The sequence below is a fragment of the Moschus berezovskii genome, chromosome 19 (genome assembly GCF_049115385.1).
Source record: "Moschus berezovskii isolate FMDL1 chromosome 19, NW_MosBer_1.0, whole genome shotgun sequence".
Taxonomy (NCBI): domain Eukaryota; kingdom Metazoa; phylum Chordata; class Mammalia; order Artiodactyla; family Moschidae; genus Moschus; species Moschus berezovskii.
The window spans coordinates 58878133-58895227 of NC_142478.1; the positions used below are offsets into that span (position 1 = coordinate 58878133).

Sequence of the window (17095 nt, forward strand, 5' to 3'; positions counted from 1 at the left end):
GTTTTACCTGTTCTTGAATTTCCTATGAATGAGACCACTAGAGGATATGGTCTTTGGGTTTAGCCTTTTTGTTACTTAAATTGTCTGTGAGGTTCATCCGTGGTGCACTGTCAGGATTTTGTTCTTTTTTATTATGGTGTCATGTTTCTAGTGTATGTTTAGATCTGGAGTTTGTTTATCCGTTCTCCTGTTGATGGGTGTTGGGGTTGTTTCTGGTAGGAGCAGAGCTGTTAGGAAGCGCTCTTGTACAGGTTCTTTGGTGCTTACAAGCCTTTGTTTCTGATGAACATATATATATATATACACCCAGGAGTGGAAGAGCTAGGTCACGGGACATGCCTCCGCTTCACTCTGGCAGGTGCCTGACAGGTGTTTCGATGCCAGTGGCCAGGTGTGGGGTGAGCCGGCCTTGGGGACGGCTGTTGATTTCCTCCATTCTCAACTCCCTTCCTTGAGAAATTGATATATTCTGTTCCTGTACTCTTTTGCTTTACTTTTAAAGTTTGTTAATTGTCTTGGTTTCTTCTTTTACATGAGAGTTATCTGCTTATATACATACATGCTCATAAATGATCACTGAATAAGATATAGATGATTTTAGCACTGTGATTTTTTTTTTTTTTTTTGCATTACTGTTTTTTCCTAAAATAATCTTGGATGCATTTTAAATGTGTACATCTGTAATCTGCTCCATTCATCTGGAGTTTTCTTCTTTTTTAAAAAATTGTTTATTTACTTTAAAACAGCTTTATTGAGGGATAGTTGGAGTATAGTAACCTAATGAGATTTCAAATGTGTGTATATCTTTAAAACTAGCAAAACAATCAAAATAACAACTGTAGTCATCACCATCAAGAGTCTCCTGTGCACTTTTGTTATCCACCCTTCCCCACCCCATTTTCAAATCAGAAATCTAGTTTTAATAGGATATGCCAATATATAGAATAAAATTGGTTTCTTTCTTAACTTATGAAATTGGTTACTTTCTTAACTTACATAACTTTTATACTCTCTTTATCCCTCAAATTTGCTTTTCCTGGAACAATGACTTCTAATCCTTCATTTACTTACCCTTGGCTTTCTGAAGCCTTTGGGGATCTACCCCAGTGGGAGGGGGAACCCAAGAGAGTGATTTCCACCCACCTTTCAGCTAGGTCAGCTGGGTGCGTTGGGGGTCCAAAGTATGTGTTCTGGAGTCAGATAGACTAGTTGAGGTTCTAAACTGGCCTCTCAGTAACCTGTGTGATGTCATACACTGGAGCCTCCATTCTTTGTCCATAAAATGGGGATGACATTGTATGTCTTCAATTCCAGTGCACCATTGATTGTAGGATGCATGGTTCATTTAGCTACTGCTTTTGGGAACTGGGTGAGGGAAGAGAGACAGCTGTTTAGTCCCTATATACATTCAGATTTCCAGAACAGTAAAACCTAGGAAACACTGAGTCACAGAATCATAAATTTGATAATAATGCCTACCTCATGGAGGTTCCTGCAAAAGTTAGATGATGCATCAGCATTTGTACAGGGCCTGGTCCATAGAATGTGCTAATTAGTGATAACTATTATCATTTGCTCATACTGGGTTTAGAACAGAATTTTGTTTAGAAAACAGCTCTGCTCCTTAAAAAAAAAAAAAAAAGGTTGCAAACCACTTTAGAACAATGCTTGGCAGCACTAGTGGATCTGTTATCCTTCCACAAGTTCGGAGGCTGCTTTGCAGACGCTTTAGAAGAGCCCACAGATGCTCCTTTCTCGGCGGCGCCGTCCATGGCCGTCTCTGCTGGGAAATGTCATCTTCATTATCAGTGGGAACTCCTGTAATAGCTTGATCGATAGGAGCGCCCAGTTAGCAGCTTTTAAAAAGCTCATGAGCAGTAAGATTTTTCAGGCTCAGGCCATTTCTATATTTTGAAGAGATTTAAAAAAAGAATTTGATTCAATCTGGCACCTAAAACCCTACCTAAGTCTGTTTTGGAGAGGAGTTGGTGGGCAAACATATGACATGGTTTTAATTATGAATCAATCTGTCAGCTATAAGATTAAAAATAAATAATATGCAAATAGCCGCCCTCAAGAAGGAATGAGGCATTAAAATAGGACGTCAGCCCTGTGTCTTTTCAGCCTGATGTTCATTGTCTGGCTGGTGGCTTCACCCCTGGTGTGTTCTTGGACTTTTACCAGGTAACATTCTGTCTGCTGGTCGCCCAGCAGAGGTGTGAAAGGTAACCTATATATCGCAGAACCACGAGGTTTGCTTGAAAAGCAACAGATAACCCCAAATAGAGACCTTAAAAAAATTTTTTTTTGGGTACTGAGAGTAGATACAGTTTTTGTATTCCTGTTTTCTGTTGGAATTTTACCCAGATCTCTTATCTGTACAAACAGCATATCAGAAAGCTGTGCTGGCCCCTGCATTATGGAGCTATCTCCCTCATCTTTTTTTTTACCACTGAGATGGAATCAGCTGTGTAGTTTATCTTTCCCACTTTGTATCCTTGGGGTTGAAAGGTTAACAGTCTCCCGATACAGGACACAGATCATTTGCCCTTGGTGTAGAGAGAATGTACCCACAGTGTAGACCCAAGAATCCTCCTTGCCTGTGTAACCTGGTTCAGAACTGCCGATTGCCTATTGTCCTTTTTCTTTTTTCCAAATCATAGAGATCATTAATTTACTGCCTGTGTCTCAGATCAGCTCAATATCTCTGTGTGGGAGTACGTCTAACCCTTAATACTGCGGGCAGCTAAGTGGGCAACTCCAGCAGTTAAGTGTGTTATGGCCTAGGCAGAAAGAATAGGTACAACATCTGGATCAGTTAACGCACTCTAACGAGTTCTTGAATGCTTCTTGCAAACACATGATCCTCCTTTTGTCAAATAGGCAGTACAGATAATGATGAAATGCAAAGCCAGCCACCACAAACTAGAAATCAGAAACAGGAGACCCTTTGAAAAGGGGATGATGACAAGGAAATAGAAGGCCCCTTCCTACTCAGTGGGTCCATTTCACTTGAAGTGAGAGTAATAATCTTGGCACCTCCCTGACTTTTTATGAGTGTTTATTTCTTTAGCACTTTATAATCTAATTTTGGGAGGAGACAAGGTGGCAGAAATGGGCATATAATAAATGGCTTTTTTTTTTTTTAATGAGTCAAAGTGAATAGGTGCCTAAAGGCTTAAATATGTCTTTGAATGGCAGATTATTCTGGCAGCATATGTATTCTTCTATGGGTAGATTTTCTGTAGTCTGTTTGCTCCCCCTGGGCCACCATTGATGCCTCACTAACACCTTGGTCACTCATTTTTGTCTCTTGTATTTCACATGATACGTTAAGGGAGAATATCATACAATAAAAATCCAAAATGTTAAAACCAGAGCAGCAGAGAAGGTTGTCGACACAGTATTTACCTCCACATCACAGGTGGAGAAACCAACACCACCAAGCTCCAGATGGCGTTCCTGGGACTTCTAGGCGGCTTGCCTCATCAGTCTTGTTGTTTTCCCTTTGGGGCAGAGGTAAAAGGAAGCACAGTGAAGCCATTTGGAGTCTAGAAGAAAAACCATCTTAAGGAATGGATTTACTGTGTATAGGAAGGAGACCTGTTGAAGTATTAGGTACCATTTATTCATTGTTTCTGCTTTAGGAAGATTTAACTATATTACTCAAAGGGTGGTACAAGCATTCTTGTGAAGCACACATGCCTGCGTGGAGTGACAGACTTGCAGTTTTTTTCCTGTTTTTTTTTTTTCTCTCGTCCTGAGGTTTAGCCAAGAACTGGACCAGATAACCTTTTTTCCCCTTCTTGTAGCTGATAGCGTTACTCAAGCCAGTACATTAGGAATTAACAAGGCTTTTGATATTAAAGTACAAATTACTAGACCACTTACTGCATTAAAACCTCATCAGCTCAGTGAACAAAATGAAAAGCTGTGTTTTCTGAACCACACTGAACAATTCTACCTAATTGACATTCTTTAATTCTATGTGCCTGGGAAGATTTTTTTTTTTAATTGATAATCAAAGAGGGTTAAGACAGGGAGTTAGTCACAAAAACAGTGGCAACATTTCAGAAACTAAATCTGCTTTAGGTTTGAAAATGGGAAACAATTAACTGTAGGCCCAGAGGCATTTCCTTTTAATTTACTCCTTTCTGTTATATAAAATTTAATTTACTGCCTGTGTGCCTCACTCCAACTATTATTAGAAAATTGCCCTTAAATTTTGAAAGTATTATATATAAAAGCTCTTTGCAAGCGCTGGTACTAAACTTCAGCAAAGAGAATAGGAAAGCTAAATGTGCTGAAATTGAAGTCATTCCACCATTGAGCAGGGAAATAATTTAGCAAAATCAGATTAAATCTCTTTCAGTAAAATGACAATTTCATATGTGTGCTTTCCCATTTTCTGATAGCCAGCTGTATAAGAAGAACCATTTAAAGTTATGCCATGCATACGGTATTATATTTTCAGGATTATTCTGAACATCCCTTAAGTTTTCCTGTTTTTCTTTTGTTGCATGAAATTAAATTTATTACCTGAGATATTATTAAAATAACTCTAAGTGTCCTTCACTCAGTCTTCCTTGATAAGAACTTTATTTTGCTTTCTGAGACCATCTCCCATGATAATATTCTGTTGATGATGTCCCGGGCATTTCAGCTTAATTAGCTGATTGTGATACTAGTCTCTCTACTATTCCTCTTTCCTCAGTTTGCATCCTCCACATTCTATTATGAACTTGATCTCATTTAAAGCTGCCCCTTCCATATGGCAGTCGCTTTTGATTGATTTGCTCTTGCCATGTTTTCCTGATGAATCCTGAGTCAGAAGGAATCCAAGACATTTCTTGTTCTCCCACAGTGTGTGTGGGTTTGGGCGCTAAGGAGGCGGGTATGGCAGCTGGAGGCTGGCTCTCGGGGGCTAGACGGGCAAACGCTGGTCGTCATTACCACATAGGTTCGAGTATATATGGCTTTAGAGGCAATTTCTCAAATCCAACCAACTTGCTCCATGTGTAACCAGATATTTTCCTCTTTTAGGTGATCACAGACTTGGAGGAGCAGCTAAACCAGCTGACAGAGGACAACGCTGAGCTCAACAACCAAAACTTCTACTTGTCTAAACAACTTGATGAAGCCTCTGGTGCCAACGACGAGATTGTGCAGCTGCGAAGTGAAGTGGACCATCTCCGCCGCGAGATCACCGAGAGGGAGATGCAGCTTACTAGCCAGAAGCAAGTAAGGACCATGAATAGTGTTGGAGACCTTGAGAAACCTGGAGCCCCTTTAGATTCTGGAGCGAGTGCCAGTTACATCTCTCCCAAGTGTTCTCAGACTGAGCCTGTCAGTAAAAGTAATCATGTCAGTGCTTTGGAGGTTTGCGAGTTTTAAAAACAGCTTTTAGAAGTGTGTAGTTTGGGTTTTTTGTTTGTTTCATTTTTTTGGCCACCTCACATGGTTTGCAAGATCTTAGTTCCCTGACCAGGGATCAAACTTATGCCCCTGGCAGTGGAATTGTAGTCTTAACCACTGGACCATCAGGGAAGTTCCATGTATAGTTGTTCTTAATTTTGGTTTAAAACCATTAAAAACAGAATAGAACTCTTTTGTGAGCCACTTTATTTACTTTTTAAAAACTTTTTTTGGCCGAGTTGTGAGGCTTGTGGAATCTTTGTTCCTCACCCAGGGATTGAACCTGGGCTTTTGGCAGGGAGAGCTGGGAGTCCTAACCACTGGACTGCCAGGGAATTCCCAAGCTACTTTATTGTTAAGCGTGGTCTCTTTTCCCTGGCCCTCCTCTGAGTTCCTTCTATAAGATCTCGGTAGAAATGGCCCTTCATCTGTTTTTGTCTAATCCCCTTGGTCTGTAGGAGAAAAAGATAGTGTCTTTCAGACTGTAGTTAGAGGCTCATGCTTTTCCGAAACTGATCCGACAAAAGTACCACCTGGGAAATCTTCATTTGCTATGAGGCACAACTCAGTGGTGCTGATTTGCAGACGATGGAGGCGCTGAAGACCACCTGCACAATGCTGGAGGAGCAGGTCATGGACCTGGAGGCCCTGAATGACGAGCTGCTGGAGAAGGAGCGGCAGTGGGAGGCCTGGAGGAGCGTCCTTGGTGACGAGAAGTCCCAGTTTGAGTGTCGGGTTCGAGAGTTGCAGAGGATGCTGGACACCGAGAAGCAGAGCAGGTGGGACTTCATGTGGGTAGAGAGCCAGTGGCAGGTGGCAGCGGCAGGATCACCCTGAGAGCTCCCGGCCAGTGCCCCTGCTTGACCAGGACTGAGCAGGTGCTGGGACGTAAGACTGAAGTGTTAAAGCTGGGACACTCAGGGCAACCAGGATCAGTCAGTCATCCTTGAGGTAAATATGGACGGTGCCGGTAGCAGGAGATGATGACCAGTCAGCCAGTACAGGGCCCCAGGAGTCAACAGGGCAAAATGTCTCAGTGCTTCCTTTGTAGAAACTCTTTCCTCAGATTTTGTGTCACTGTGACTGTGTAGTGAGACTGTCACTCTCCTTTTTTTTTTTTTTTTGGAATATTTATTTGGCTGCACTGGGTCTTGATTGTGGCATGTGGGATCTATTAATAGTTCCCTGACCAGGCATTGAACCTGGACCCCCTGCATTGGGAACACAGAGTCTTAGCCCCTGGACCTTCAGGGAAGTCACAAGACTGTCGCTGTTTTGATCCTGGTCATGGGTGATGCAAGTCAACCCTTTACACCAACTTTGGCACTACTGACAGTTGGGGCCGGACAGTCCTTTGTGATGGGGGCCTGTCCTGTACATGGTAAGGTGCTGAGCAGCTTCCCTGGACGTGCCCCATTAAATCCCAGTAGCTGCTCCCTCTTCAAGTTGTAACCACCAGAAACGTTTCCAGACATTGCCCGGTGTCCGCTGCGGGGGGCAGCTGCCCCCAGTTGAGAACAACTGCTCTACAAGAAAAGTTTACACCTTTTTTTCTTCCTTTCCCGGTGGGCAGTAGTAATCCTGAGTTCGGGTGGTATCTTTCCTCTACTTCTCCGGTTCTCCCAGCGTCGGATTCCCTCCTGCCAGGGTCGCAGGTGCGCAGCTTATGCACTGCCTGCTGCTGGGAATAGACTTGAAGATCTGCCATGACATTTTACCAGCTCATGGTTGGAAAGCGTTCATTCTAACGAAACCAGTATATTATGACAGTTTACCAACAAGTAGAAGCGCACGGTCTTAAAGAACACATGCCTTTCCTAGTTTGCAGAGAGGTACCCTATGGACTGGTATCCACCTTGTGCTTCATGTCTGCCCAACAGAATCCTATTCATCCTGCATAACCTCACTAATATCACCTTTCCCTGAAACTTACTGTCCCGTAATACTTTGAACTCCCTGAGCAAGGTAACTATTTGTGGAAGTGTTTATCATTATTCTGGACTCTGTCAGACTCGTTTCAGTATTTCCCACATTTAGCGGACCATAGTAGACTCATGGCTGTCTTGGATGTGTAATTTGTGCTAAATCAACTACACTAAGAAAGACTGGAAGCAAAGGGAACCCATAAGTTTCAAGAGAAACTGGTAGAAATACTCTCCTGTTGGGCATCTTCCCTTTCAGGGTATTTGCTAATGTGAGAGGGTGCTGGTTTAAGACTTCCTGTTACTGTTGCCCCCTGAACTCTTGAGCTCTCGCATCATCACCGTATGTTCTGGCTGTTCTCACACACACCCCTCCCTCCCACTCGCAAGTCCAGCTCCTAGCCCAGCTGTTTCTAGAGTCCTTTGTAGACAGTTTCGGGGGCAGAGTCTGACCATAGCATCAAGAATGCACAGCCATGTGTGAAAGTGTTCTCTGGTGGCGCTAGTGGTAAAGAACCCACTTGCTGATGCAGGTGACATAAGAGACTTGGGTTCCATTCCTGGCTGGGGAAGATCCCATGGAGGAGGGCATGGCAGCTCACTCCAATATTCTTGCCTGGAGAATCCCGTGGACAGAGGAGCCTGGTGGGCTACACTCCATAACGTCTCAAAGAGTTGGACAGGACTTAGCACACACATAGGGAGATCTTTCATATATTTCTTTGAGGAGCAGTTGTGAAAGATCTTGGCCCTCTTCTACCACCCCCCCATTTTTTTTCCTTCCTCTATTTTGGTGTTATGTGGGATCTGAGATGAGTAAAATATAATTCTTATGTTTTAAAAAGTATTTATTTATATATTTGGCTATGCCTGTTGTTAGTTTTGGCATGTGGGATCTAGTTCCCTGATCAGGGATTGAACTTGGCCCCCTGCATTAGGAGTGAGAAGTCCTAGCCACTGGACCACCAGGGAAGTCCCTAAAATATAATTCTTAATTCTTGTCTTCTAGAGGCTGAGAGTCTTGTGCAGGAGATAAACTATGCGTTGAACTATTTTTCACCTAAAATAGAGAGTGGGTTGTGCCAGGCCAATAGTACATTTGGCTTTGGGTCCAGAACTAGAAGGGGTTACTTCTGAGAGGAAGACTAGGAAGGGCTTTGTGAAGAACATGGCCTTCAAATTCACCCTTGGAGTCTGAGTAAGACTTGGGTTTGTTGGGTCGAGAAGGAGAGCTGCCAGTGAAGGAGCCTGTACAAGTCCAGGTGTGGAAGCAGCAAAACAGAAAACCTGAGTTGGGGAGGGAAGTGATGTTTCTAGTGTGCTTCCAGTTTTTCTCTTCTGTCACCTTATTTACAGGCACACCCAGAAGATTCAAGGTTCAGTTTCCAGAATACTTCAGCTCTTGCTTTAAGGAGAGGCAGTGTTTGCTCGAATGGAGCCCCACATGGTCCTCTGCACTGTGCTCCTTCCGTGGGGCCTCATTCCTTCCTGCTTCTGCAGGAGGGTGTAATAGTCTTGCCATTTTCAGCCCAGTTGCATTTGGAAAAATGCCTCGTCCCCTTCAGCCCTTCCAAGTGCATTTATATTCACAGGAACCTTACCTGCTAAGAGTATTTTTACCCAGGGCCTAAAGTGGGTCACATCCTCACTCCACATAATTCGGAACAAGGGATCAGGCTGGGCTCTCTCCAGCCCGCAGCCTGTTTGGTTGCTTATTGGGGTCCAAGCTGGGCCAGCTTCCTTCCTGCAGGGTGGCAATGACGGGGTTTCTGAACATGCCTGTGTCTCCCCGCAGGGCGAGGGCCGACCAGCGAATCACTGAGTCGCGCCAGGTGGTTGAGCTGGCAGTAAAGGAGCACAAGGCTGAGATCCTGGCCTTGCAGCAGGCTCTCAAGGAGCAGAAGCTGAAGGCCGAGAGCCTCTCCGACAAGGTCAGCCCCCGTCCCTCCTGCCTTCTAGATTCACATGTACACTTCCTTCTTTTAGCAGGTATTCACATGCGTTCGATCCATGGTCGGCGTGTTTCATAAACCAAGTCTCACTGTTGTGCCTGCCCGAGGGACACCCTTGGCTGGCAGTAGTGGGGGTGGTGGGTACTTGGGGTATCAGAGTTGGTCAGTGACTTCCTAACATCTGCCCATCAGGGCCCCTGAGGTTCAGATTTTGACCTGGGTGCATAGCACTCTTCTTTTCTGGCATTTGATTTCTGAAAGCCTTCATGGATCTAATGTTGAGCATCCTTGGAAAGTGCGGGGTGGCTAGGACTCCTGCTCATTCCATTGCTGCAATGGCAAGAAGCCTCGGCGTCTTTGGGTTCTAAGTCCAAGGACACAGCAGGATCTGAGTACAGTGCAGGTCCTCATATTCCATTCTGGAAATACACACGTCCTATCCATGAAGCAGTCTATATTTACAAAGTGACATACTGGTGTTTGAAAATTTTTAATAGTCTTAAAAGAGATTTTGAATAGGTGCTTCTGTGTTATAGATAAGAAGAGTGAAGGTCAGAGAAATTTCATATATACACACAGACTGTTTCACATATACACATTCACACTGTTTTGTGTGCACCCACACACAAACACACACACATAATCTGACCTCTGAATTTTGGGTAACTGTAATTTCCTAATTATAGAAGTGATTTTTTGGGGTCATTGTGGAAGATATAGAAACCACAGAAAAGTAAAGAAAAAATAACTGGTAATCTGTCACCACTGTTACGTTGGTGAATTTATATTCATTTATTTATATTGACAAATTTAGGTTCTTATTATATAAACAGGATTACATCATTTTTAAAAAAAATATCACATAAATAAGGGGCTTTTCCTGAATTAGTATTTTTTGAGTAGTTCTAGAAACATCAGTTACATAGAGACACCTATTTTAATCATTCTGCTTGTGTTAGAAATTTGAACTTCTTCTAGGATTTTTTTTTTTTTTTGCTGTCATAAATAACATTGTGATGAACATAAATCTTTATGGGCATCCATGGTTATTTTCTTATTGGAATTTCATAGAAATGACCAGATTCAAGCTAGAGCTTGCTACTCAGGAATATTCCTGAGTACCTTGGTATTGGCTTACTAATTTTTTTAACCATGAGGAAAGTAAATATGTTATTTAACCATGAAAAAAGTAAATGTATTATTTAGAGATAAATGAGCTTTTGGGCGTTTAGCTTGAAGGACATTTTTTTTCTACCTGACTGTTCCTAAAGTATTCTATAGCAAAGTCCTACCCATCCTTTAAGACTCCAGACTTTCTGACCCCATCTTCTCTCAGTGACAGGCCATTCGGGATGAATTTCTCTCCTCCATACCTCTTATCAAAATCATCACTTGACAGAGTAGTCACTGTTTGCGTACATGTCTACTTTTAAGGGCCACCCTCTGCCTTTGTGACTTAATACAAGACCCTTGGGAGAGCCTGTCTGCCCTTTCATCCCAGAGCCCCTGATATTATCCCATGCAAATAAGCAAGCATTTGGAATATGATGATTTAATTCAGCCAAAGTATGTCAGATAAACAAATTTTGGAGAAGTCATTTTCCTAGAACTTGTCACAGCTAGCTACACGTATGACCCATCCCTTAGAAATAATATCTTCTCCTAACAGAATAACCTACATAAGGCTTATCTCTGACATGGACGTTTGTGGTATACTTTTAAAAACCAGTGTTTATGTTCTGACCCTTAGAACTTGATTTTTCTTTGGCTGTGAAGGTTTGTGGATATTGGCAAAAGTCGTTAGCATATAACGTTCCTAAATGTGGTGTCACGGCCAATTTTTCCAAATGTCCAGCTCAATGATCTGGAGAAGAAGCATGCCATGCTTGAAATGAATGCCCGAAGTTTACAACAGAAGCTGGAGACAGAACGAGAGCTCAAACAAAGGCTTCTGGAAGAGGTGGGTGTAAGATGCCTGGTAAATAGAGCCAGGCGTACTCTCAGAAGCGAACACTTGTCCTCAGGTGGGCAGGTCCAAATTAAGAAATTCAGATTTCAAGGTTGAAATTCTCAGGGAAGAGTAAGATGGTCACTGGGTACTTTCTGGAAGGTGTTTAACAAGTTAAAAGAACATGTCAAGAAGCCCCGGGGCCTCTCTGTTGTGTCTTCCCAATCGTACTTGATGGAGTGTCAAGCACATAGTGTGTGTGTGCTAACTGGAAGTTTATTAAATATGAGGGCAAACAGACATTGAGTTAAATTGTTCTTTAGAGTTAATATCCAGAGTATATTAAGTTTGCAGCCTGATTAGCTTCATGCATGGGACAGAGACCTGATCAGGTAATGCTAAATGCCAAATCTCATGAAAACTTTTGAACATCCAGTTAATTCAATGCAAAAAAAATGACGCCCTGCTTTTGAGACACAAAACAGAAAGTTCAAATTGATCTCCTAAACCAGTCCAATCCTTATGTTATTTCCTGTACCTTTGAATAGAATTCGGAAAATCTCTGTTTAAATTGAGAACAACTCCCCCAACCAAAGCCTTGGTTTGGTTGAATCATGGATAATTTGTCTTTGTTCATTCGAATTGACCTGTCAGGACAAATGCACTTTATAAAGGTATTTCACGAGAAGGTAGACTCAGGAGTGTTCTGTTTAAGCCACAATGAGCCTGACAGTTGAATCAACCAGGTTATCGGTTCTGGTAAATGGAGGTTTTACTGTGTGCTTCCTGTAGCCCCTGAGGGGCTCTTCTGGTAGAAGTATTATAACTATGCTATTAAGTTTGAAAAATGTGGTGCACATTTTGCAGGGAAGCATAAAATGTTTTCTAGAAATGACTTTTAAAAATATAGTTGGGAAAGTTCTGGAGATGGATCCATGATGATGCACAACCACGTGACTCTACTTAATGCCACCAAACTGTAGGATTAAAAATGAGTCAAGTGGGGACTTCCTGGCAGTCCAGTGGTTAAGATTCCGTGCTCCCAATGGAGAGGGTGTGGGTTCGATCCCTGATTAGGGAACTAAGATCCTGTATGATGTATGGTGTGGCCAAAAATAACATAAATGATTAACATGGTAAATTTTATGTATATTTTACCACAACAAAAATGTTTTTAAATCAGTATTACACACACATGGGTGGAAAGTTCACCAAAGGTGACTCAGAATATTATAATAGAAATTTAAAAATCTCTCTGATTGTCAAATAGAGAATGACAAAAGATAGAGAATGATAAAAGAATGGTATTTTATCTGGAATGACTAGGCAGCGTCCCCACTAGGCAGTGCCCCCACTTTGGACACACGCTGGAAACAGGAAGCACAGAAATAATCAGTGATCTTGCCTGTCCTCCTTTCCTTCCGGGGAAAGAGCGTTGGCCCCAACAACTCAGTGCTTTGGTCCAAGGTTACGTGGTGAGTCAGTGGCAAGACTAGGAATAGAAGGCTGGCATCCTGATTCAGTCCTCTGTTCTCACTTCTAAAACTACTGGGGAACATTTCCAGTTCCCATGTCTGCACCTCACAGAGGGCTTTTTGAAGACAGACATCTGGCTGTACTGGATTGGAGGCAGATCTCATTGAGAGCTGAGAGCACTAGGAGACACAGTCATCTTTACCATCAAGGACACGGCTGGCATCCTGACTTGGGGTGGGCCCTGTGTCAGCAGGTGGTCAGGGGCTTAGCTTGCCTGTCTTGTTCCTCAGGTACAGATTCTTGTAAATTGAGTCAGAATCAGAGTCTCACAGATGGAGAGAATTTTTGTGTGTCATTTAGTACAGATTCCTAGCACTTGCACCACCGTTTCTTTTACCCTTTCCCTGGCAGACTTCAGTAACAGAGCTTTCTCTCAAATCTTTTCTCTCGGGCCCAAAGTGGCCTCCAAAACTTTTCTGACACTGCTGTTTACTAGGCGTGACTAGGACATGACTGAGCGACTTCACTTTCACTTTTCACTTTCATGCATTGGCGAAGGAAATGGCAGCCCACTCCAGTGTTCTTGCCTGGAGAATCCCAGGGACAGGGAGCCTGGTGGGCTGCCTGCCGTCTATGGGGTTGCACAGAGCTGGATATGACTGAAGCGACTTAGCAGCAACAGCAGCAGTCCCGACTTGGAAGTAATACCAGAGCTCCAAGTTCGTTTGCTAATCCTGTCAAATAATCCCCCTTCCGAGGTAGAGAATCCCTTCTCCAGCCTCCCTCACAGGTGGGCCTTGGGTCACCTGGGCCTGAAGACTTAAAGTGACTCAAGATTGCCCAACTCATTTTTGTGGCGACTCTAACTCTTGGAAAGCCCTTTCTAGTTTTGAACTAAAGCCTGTAACTTCTAACCATTGGTTCTGTTACAGCAAAACATTTGAAAACAGGGAGTAGTCTCATATTTCCAACCAAAGTAGGAAGTTAATATTGATTAATGATCATATTAGTTGATTAGTAATAAAAATAAATAATTTAAAAAATAACTCATGTTTAATTTAGCACATAGCATGTGCCAGATGCCTGAGTACTTTCCATGAATTAGCTCATGCACTCCGTGTGATACTTCTGTGAGAGAGCTACTTTTTATTTTATTATCCCTGTGACAGTGGATTCGATATCTCTTCAGCTCTCCTGACTCCATACCACCTTTTCTTTTCTAACTGAAACATTTCAAGTCCCACCATGATTGGGATGTTCTTTTCTGGTAGGTTTATCTTTCCGAACAGTTTCTAGAAGTCCTTGGGGTTTGAACAGCACAGAGTAGTGGGCTGGCCCCACCACTGTCCTGGGCTCTTTGGGTGGCTTATCACACCAGACACCCAATGATCTGTTAGATCACCACCAGCCCTTCTACATGTTTTTGGTGTTTTTTTTTAATCTTTATTTATTTGAAGTTGTTTTTTTTTTTTTTTTTTAAATACCATCCTATTAAACCTTCTCTTGTTGGTTTTGATTCATCCTCCCAGTTACCAGGGTTGTTTCACACTAGTTCTGTCGTCTAGTTCCTCTGTGCTTCCTCCCAGTTTCCTGTCACCATCATAAAATCGGTGGACAGATCTAATCACGTGGCTGGAGCCCTCCTTTCAGTCTAATACCAACCAGGAATAGCCTCCATTTACTGCTCTCTGGGAAGCAGGTAAATGGTTTTGGAAAACATTTCATTGAGCACAAATGTCACTCTTACTTGTTTTCGATTGTAGTAAATAAGCAGCCTATTTCTTGGAAAGCTAATGGACACTTGATGTGTTGATTCTAGAGAAATATTTTGGGCCTGGTTGTCACCAAACAGATTCTTGTCCCTAGTACTTGTTTCTCTGCTTCCTGCCTAGTAATTAGCGTTGTCCTAAAATAGCAGAAGGAAACTAAAGAGGGTAATTTGCAGAAGTAATCATTTGTGCTACAGGGGATGGATAGCTCCCTGGAAGAGATTATCTTAGCTGTTTTCTCTCTTTGCTTTCTCTGTATTTTAGGGTGTTCTGTGGTTTGATTCAGAAATTCGAGGTCATGCACCCAGGGCAAGTGATTCTGAGTTAGTATCAGTCCCTCTTGCTTTACAGAGGATGGATGGAGAGGGGCTGATGGAGTAGGTTGGGGTAGGAAGGGCAGATGGAAAAGTGATAGGGGCACACCTGGACTGGATCGAGAGAAGAAAGAAGGATGAAGGAGGCAGTGCTGAAATTCATCGAGCATCTGCTGTATGCTGGGCACTGGGCTTGGTGTGTCACCCAGAGAAGGGGGTTATTACCCCCACTTGCAGATGAAGAGACTGAGGGTCTGAGAGGCAGTGAGCTGCCCCTGGTCACGGGACTGATAAGAGTTAAGTCAGGGGACTTCCCTGTTGCTCCAGTGGCTAAGACTCCGTGCTCCCAATACTGGGCTTGAGTTTGATCCCTGGTCAGAGAACTAGATCCTACTTGCCACAACTAAGACCTGGCATAGCCAAATAAATATATATATTTTTTAAGTCAGGATTTGAACCAGGGTCTGGAATGTTCTAAAGCCCAGGTTCTTTTCCATGACACCATGATGCCTCAGAATCAGCTGCCTCTCAAGAGGAAGGGCATTGAGGAGTAGGAATGGAAACACAAATATCAGTGGAGAGAAGAGAAATATGGTGGTGAGGTTTCTGTGAATTCCGAGGTTGTCTGTAGCTCTCGGCCTGCTGGGGCTGAGAGCACTGAGGTTTGCCTTCGCCTTTTGGGAAAGCCCCATGGTGATGGTGAGCAGCTGTTTACTGCTCTCTGTCCTTCTGCCTGCAGATGGTCTAGGCCCCTGGGAAAGGGAGTGTTTGGGCCACTGCTAGTATGGTTAGATTGGACGCCAGGGGTTGGGTGAAACCAAGCAGTATCCTGTAAGGATAGCTGTTCTCTTCTGCTTTTTAGAAACAGAAGCATTTTATGTAAGAGAGCCATAAAGCCAGTATCTTTATCGCCTTGCCCTATTTTCTGGTTGACTTCCACTATAGAAAAAAAGAATTCACAAAACTATTTGCATTATACTAAACAGAATTTGTTTTCCGTGGGTTTTACTGACACTTGTACTGACCCTGGGATCATGGTAGCAACATCTCCTTCCACCACAGCTGTCGGTGTGCTTGTTGGTCTCTCACACAGATGCGGCACCCTTTGAGTTAAAGGTGCTGTGACTCCCGTTTGTGTACGCCGCACGGAGAATCATAGAGTGAGTTCTCCCAGCAGTGGTTGAGATAACTGCTCATGCATCATTGTGGAATATCAGACAGTTGGTCATCCTGGAATGAGCTGAAATTTTGGCGCCACATCTGAAATGAGTCTGAGTGGGGACAGGGAGGGGGCGTGTTGCATTGTGTGTGGTCTGAAGCTTCTCTCTCCGGCCTCTCCCCCGACCAGCAAGCCAAGTTACAGCAGCAGATGGACCTGCAGAAGAATCACATTTTCCGTCTGACTCAAGGGCTGCAAGAAGCTCTGGATCGGGCTGATCTGCTGAAGACAGAAAGGAGTGACCTGGAATATCAGCTGGAAAACATTCAGGTGAGAGCCAGCGCCGGGAGCTTACTGAAAAACTGTCTACAGAGTCAAAGTGTGATGGCTCAAAGCCACCTGGCAAGATGAGCAGTCTCTTCGTATTGTGTATTTTCCCCAGTATTTTATTATGAAAACCTTTCCAATGTTGTGAAGCTGGGAACTTTCTATCGTGACCACCCTCTAGGTTCTTCTACTCGCCATTTGCTAGTTTTGCTTTTTCACCTATCTTTGTACTTGAGTCTGTCTTTGTTGGGTGCGGGATGTGGGCAGTAAGATCAGGACTAAGTAAATAACAATTGGATCAGTGTGGCTTTTGTTGAATTTTTCATTTGTTAGTGTTGTAATGACTATTTCTTATTAAAGTATCAAATTTAAAAGTATACTTCTTTTGGCATCTGAGGTGCTTTTTGTTTTCATAAACCTTAGGTTCTCTATTCTCATGAGAAGGTGAAAATGGAAGGCACTATTTCCCAACAAACCAAACTCATCGATTTTCTGCAAGCCAAAATGGACCAACCTGCCAAAAAGAAAAAGGTGGGTCAGAGGGTTTGAAAAGCAGGGAGTGGACAGTTTTGCTCAATCATGATGATTCTGTGAAGGTCACTGGGGTAGATAATCCTAGAAACATCAGAAAACAAAATGCGCAATTTGTTTTGGATTGAAGAAAGAGGCTTTGAGATCATCAGAATGGCTCTTGAAGAGAGGCTGTCACTCTGGAGTCTGTAACACACTATGCTGTGTTCATGGCCTTTAAAATTGTGCTGCCTTCCTCTGTGAAGGAGTGAGATTTTTACCCCAGGCAGCTGGGGAGGAGGA

At 43.1% G+C, this 17095-nt stretch overlaps 1 protein-coding gene across 3 annotated transcripts in view; it reads left to right on the forward strand.

Moving 5' to 3' along the window:
* Window positions 1-17095, forward strand: part of CIT (citron rho-interacting serine/threonine kinase) — a 174898-nt gene that overhangs the window by 132304 nt on the left and 25499 nt on the right. For all 3 annotated transcript variants that reach the window (XM_088828200.1, XM_088828201.1, XM_088828202.1), the window contains 6 exons: window positions 5044-5241; window positions 6001-6194; window positions 9133-9268; window positions 11145-11249; window positions 16145-16285; window positions 16706-16813. In XM_088828200.1, coding sequence (XP_088684326.1) covers window positions 5044-5241; window positions 6001-6194; window positions 9133-9268; window positions 11145-11249; window positions 16145-16285; window positions 16706-16813 — 882 coding nt within the window. The remainder of the gene's footprint in view (window positions 1-5043; window positions 5242-6000; window positions 6195-9132; window positions 9269-11144; window positions 11250-16144; window positions 16286-16705; window positions 16814-17095) is intronic.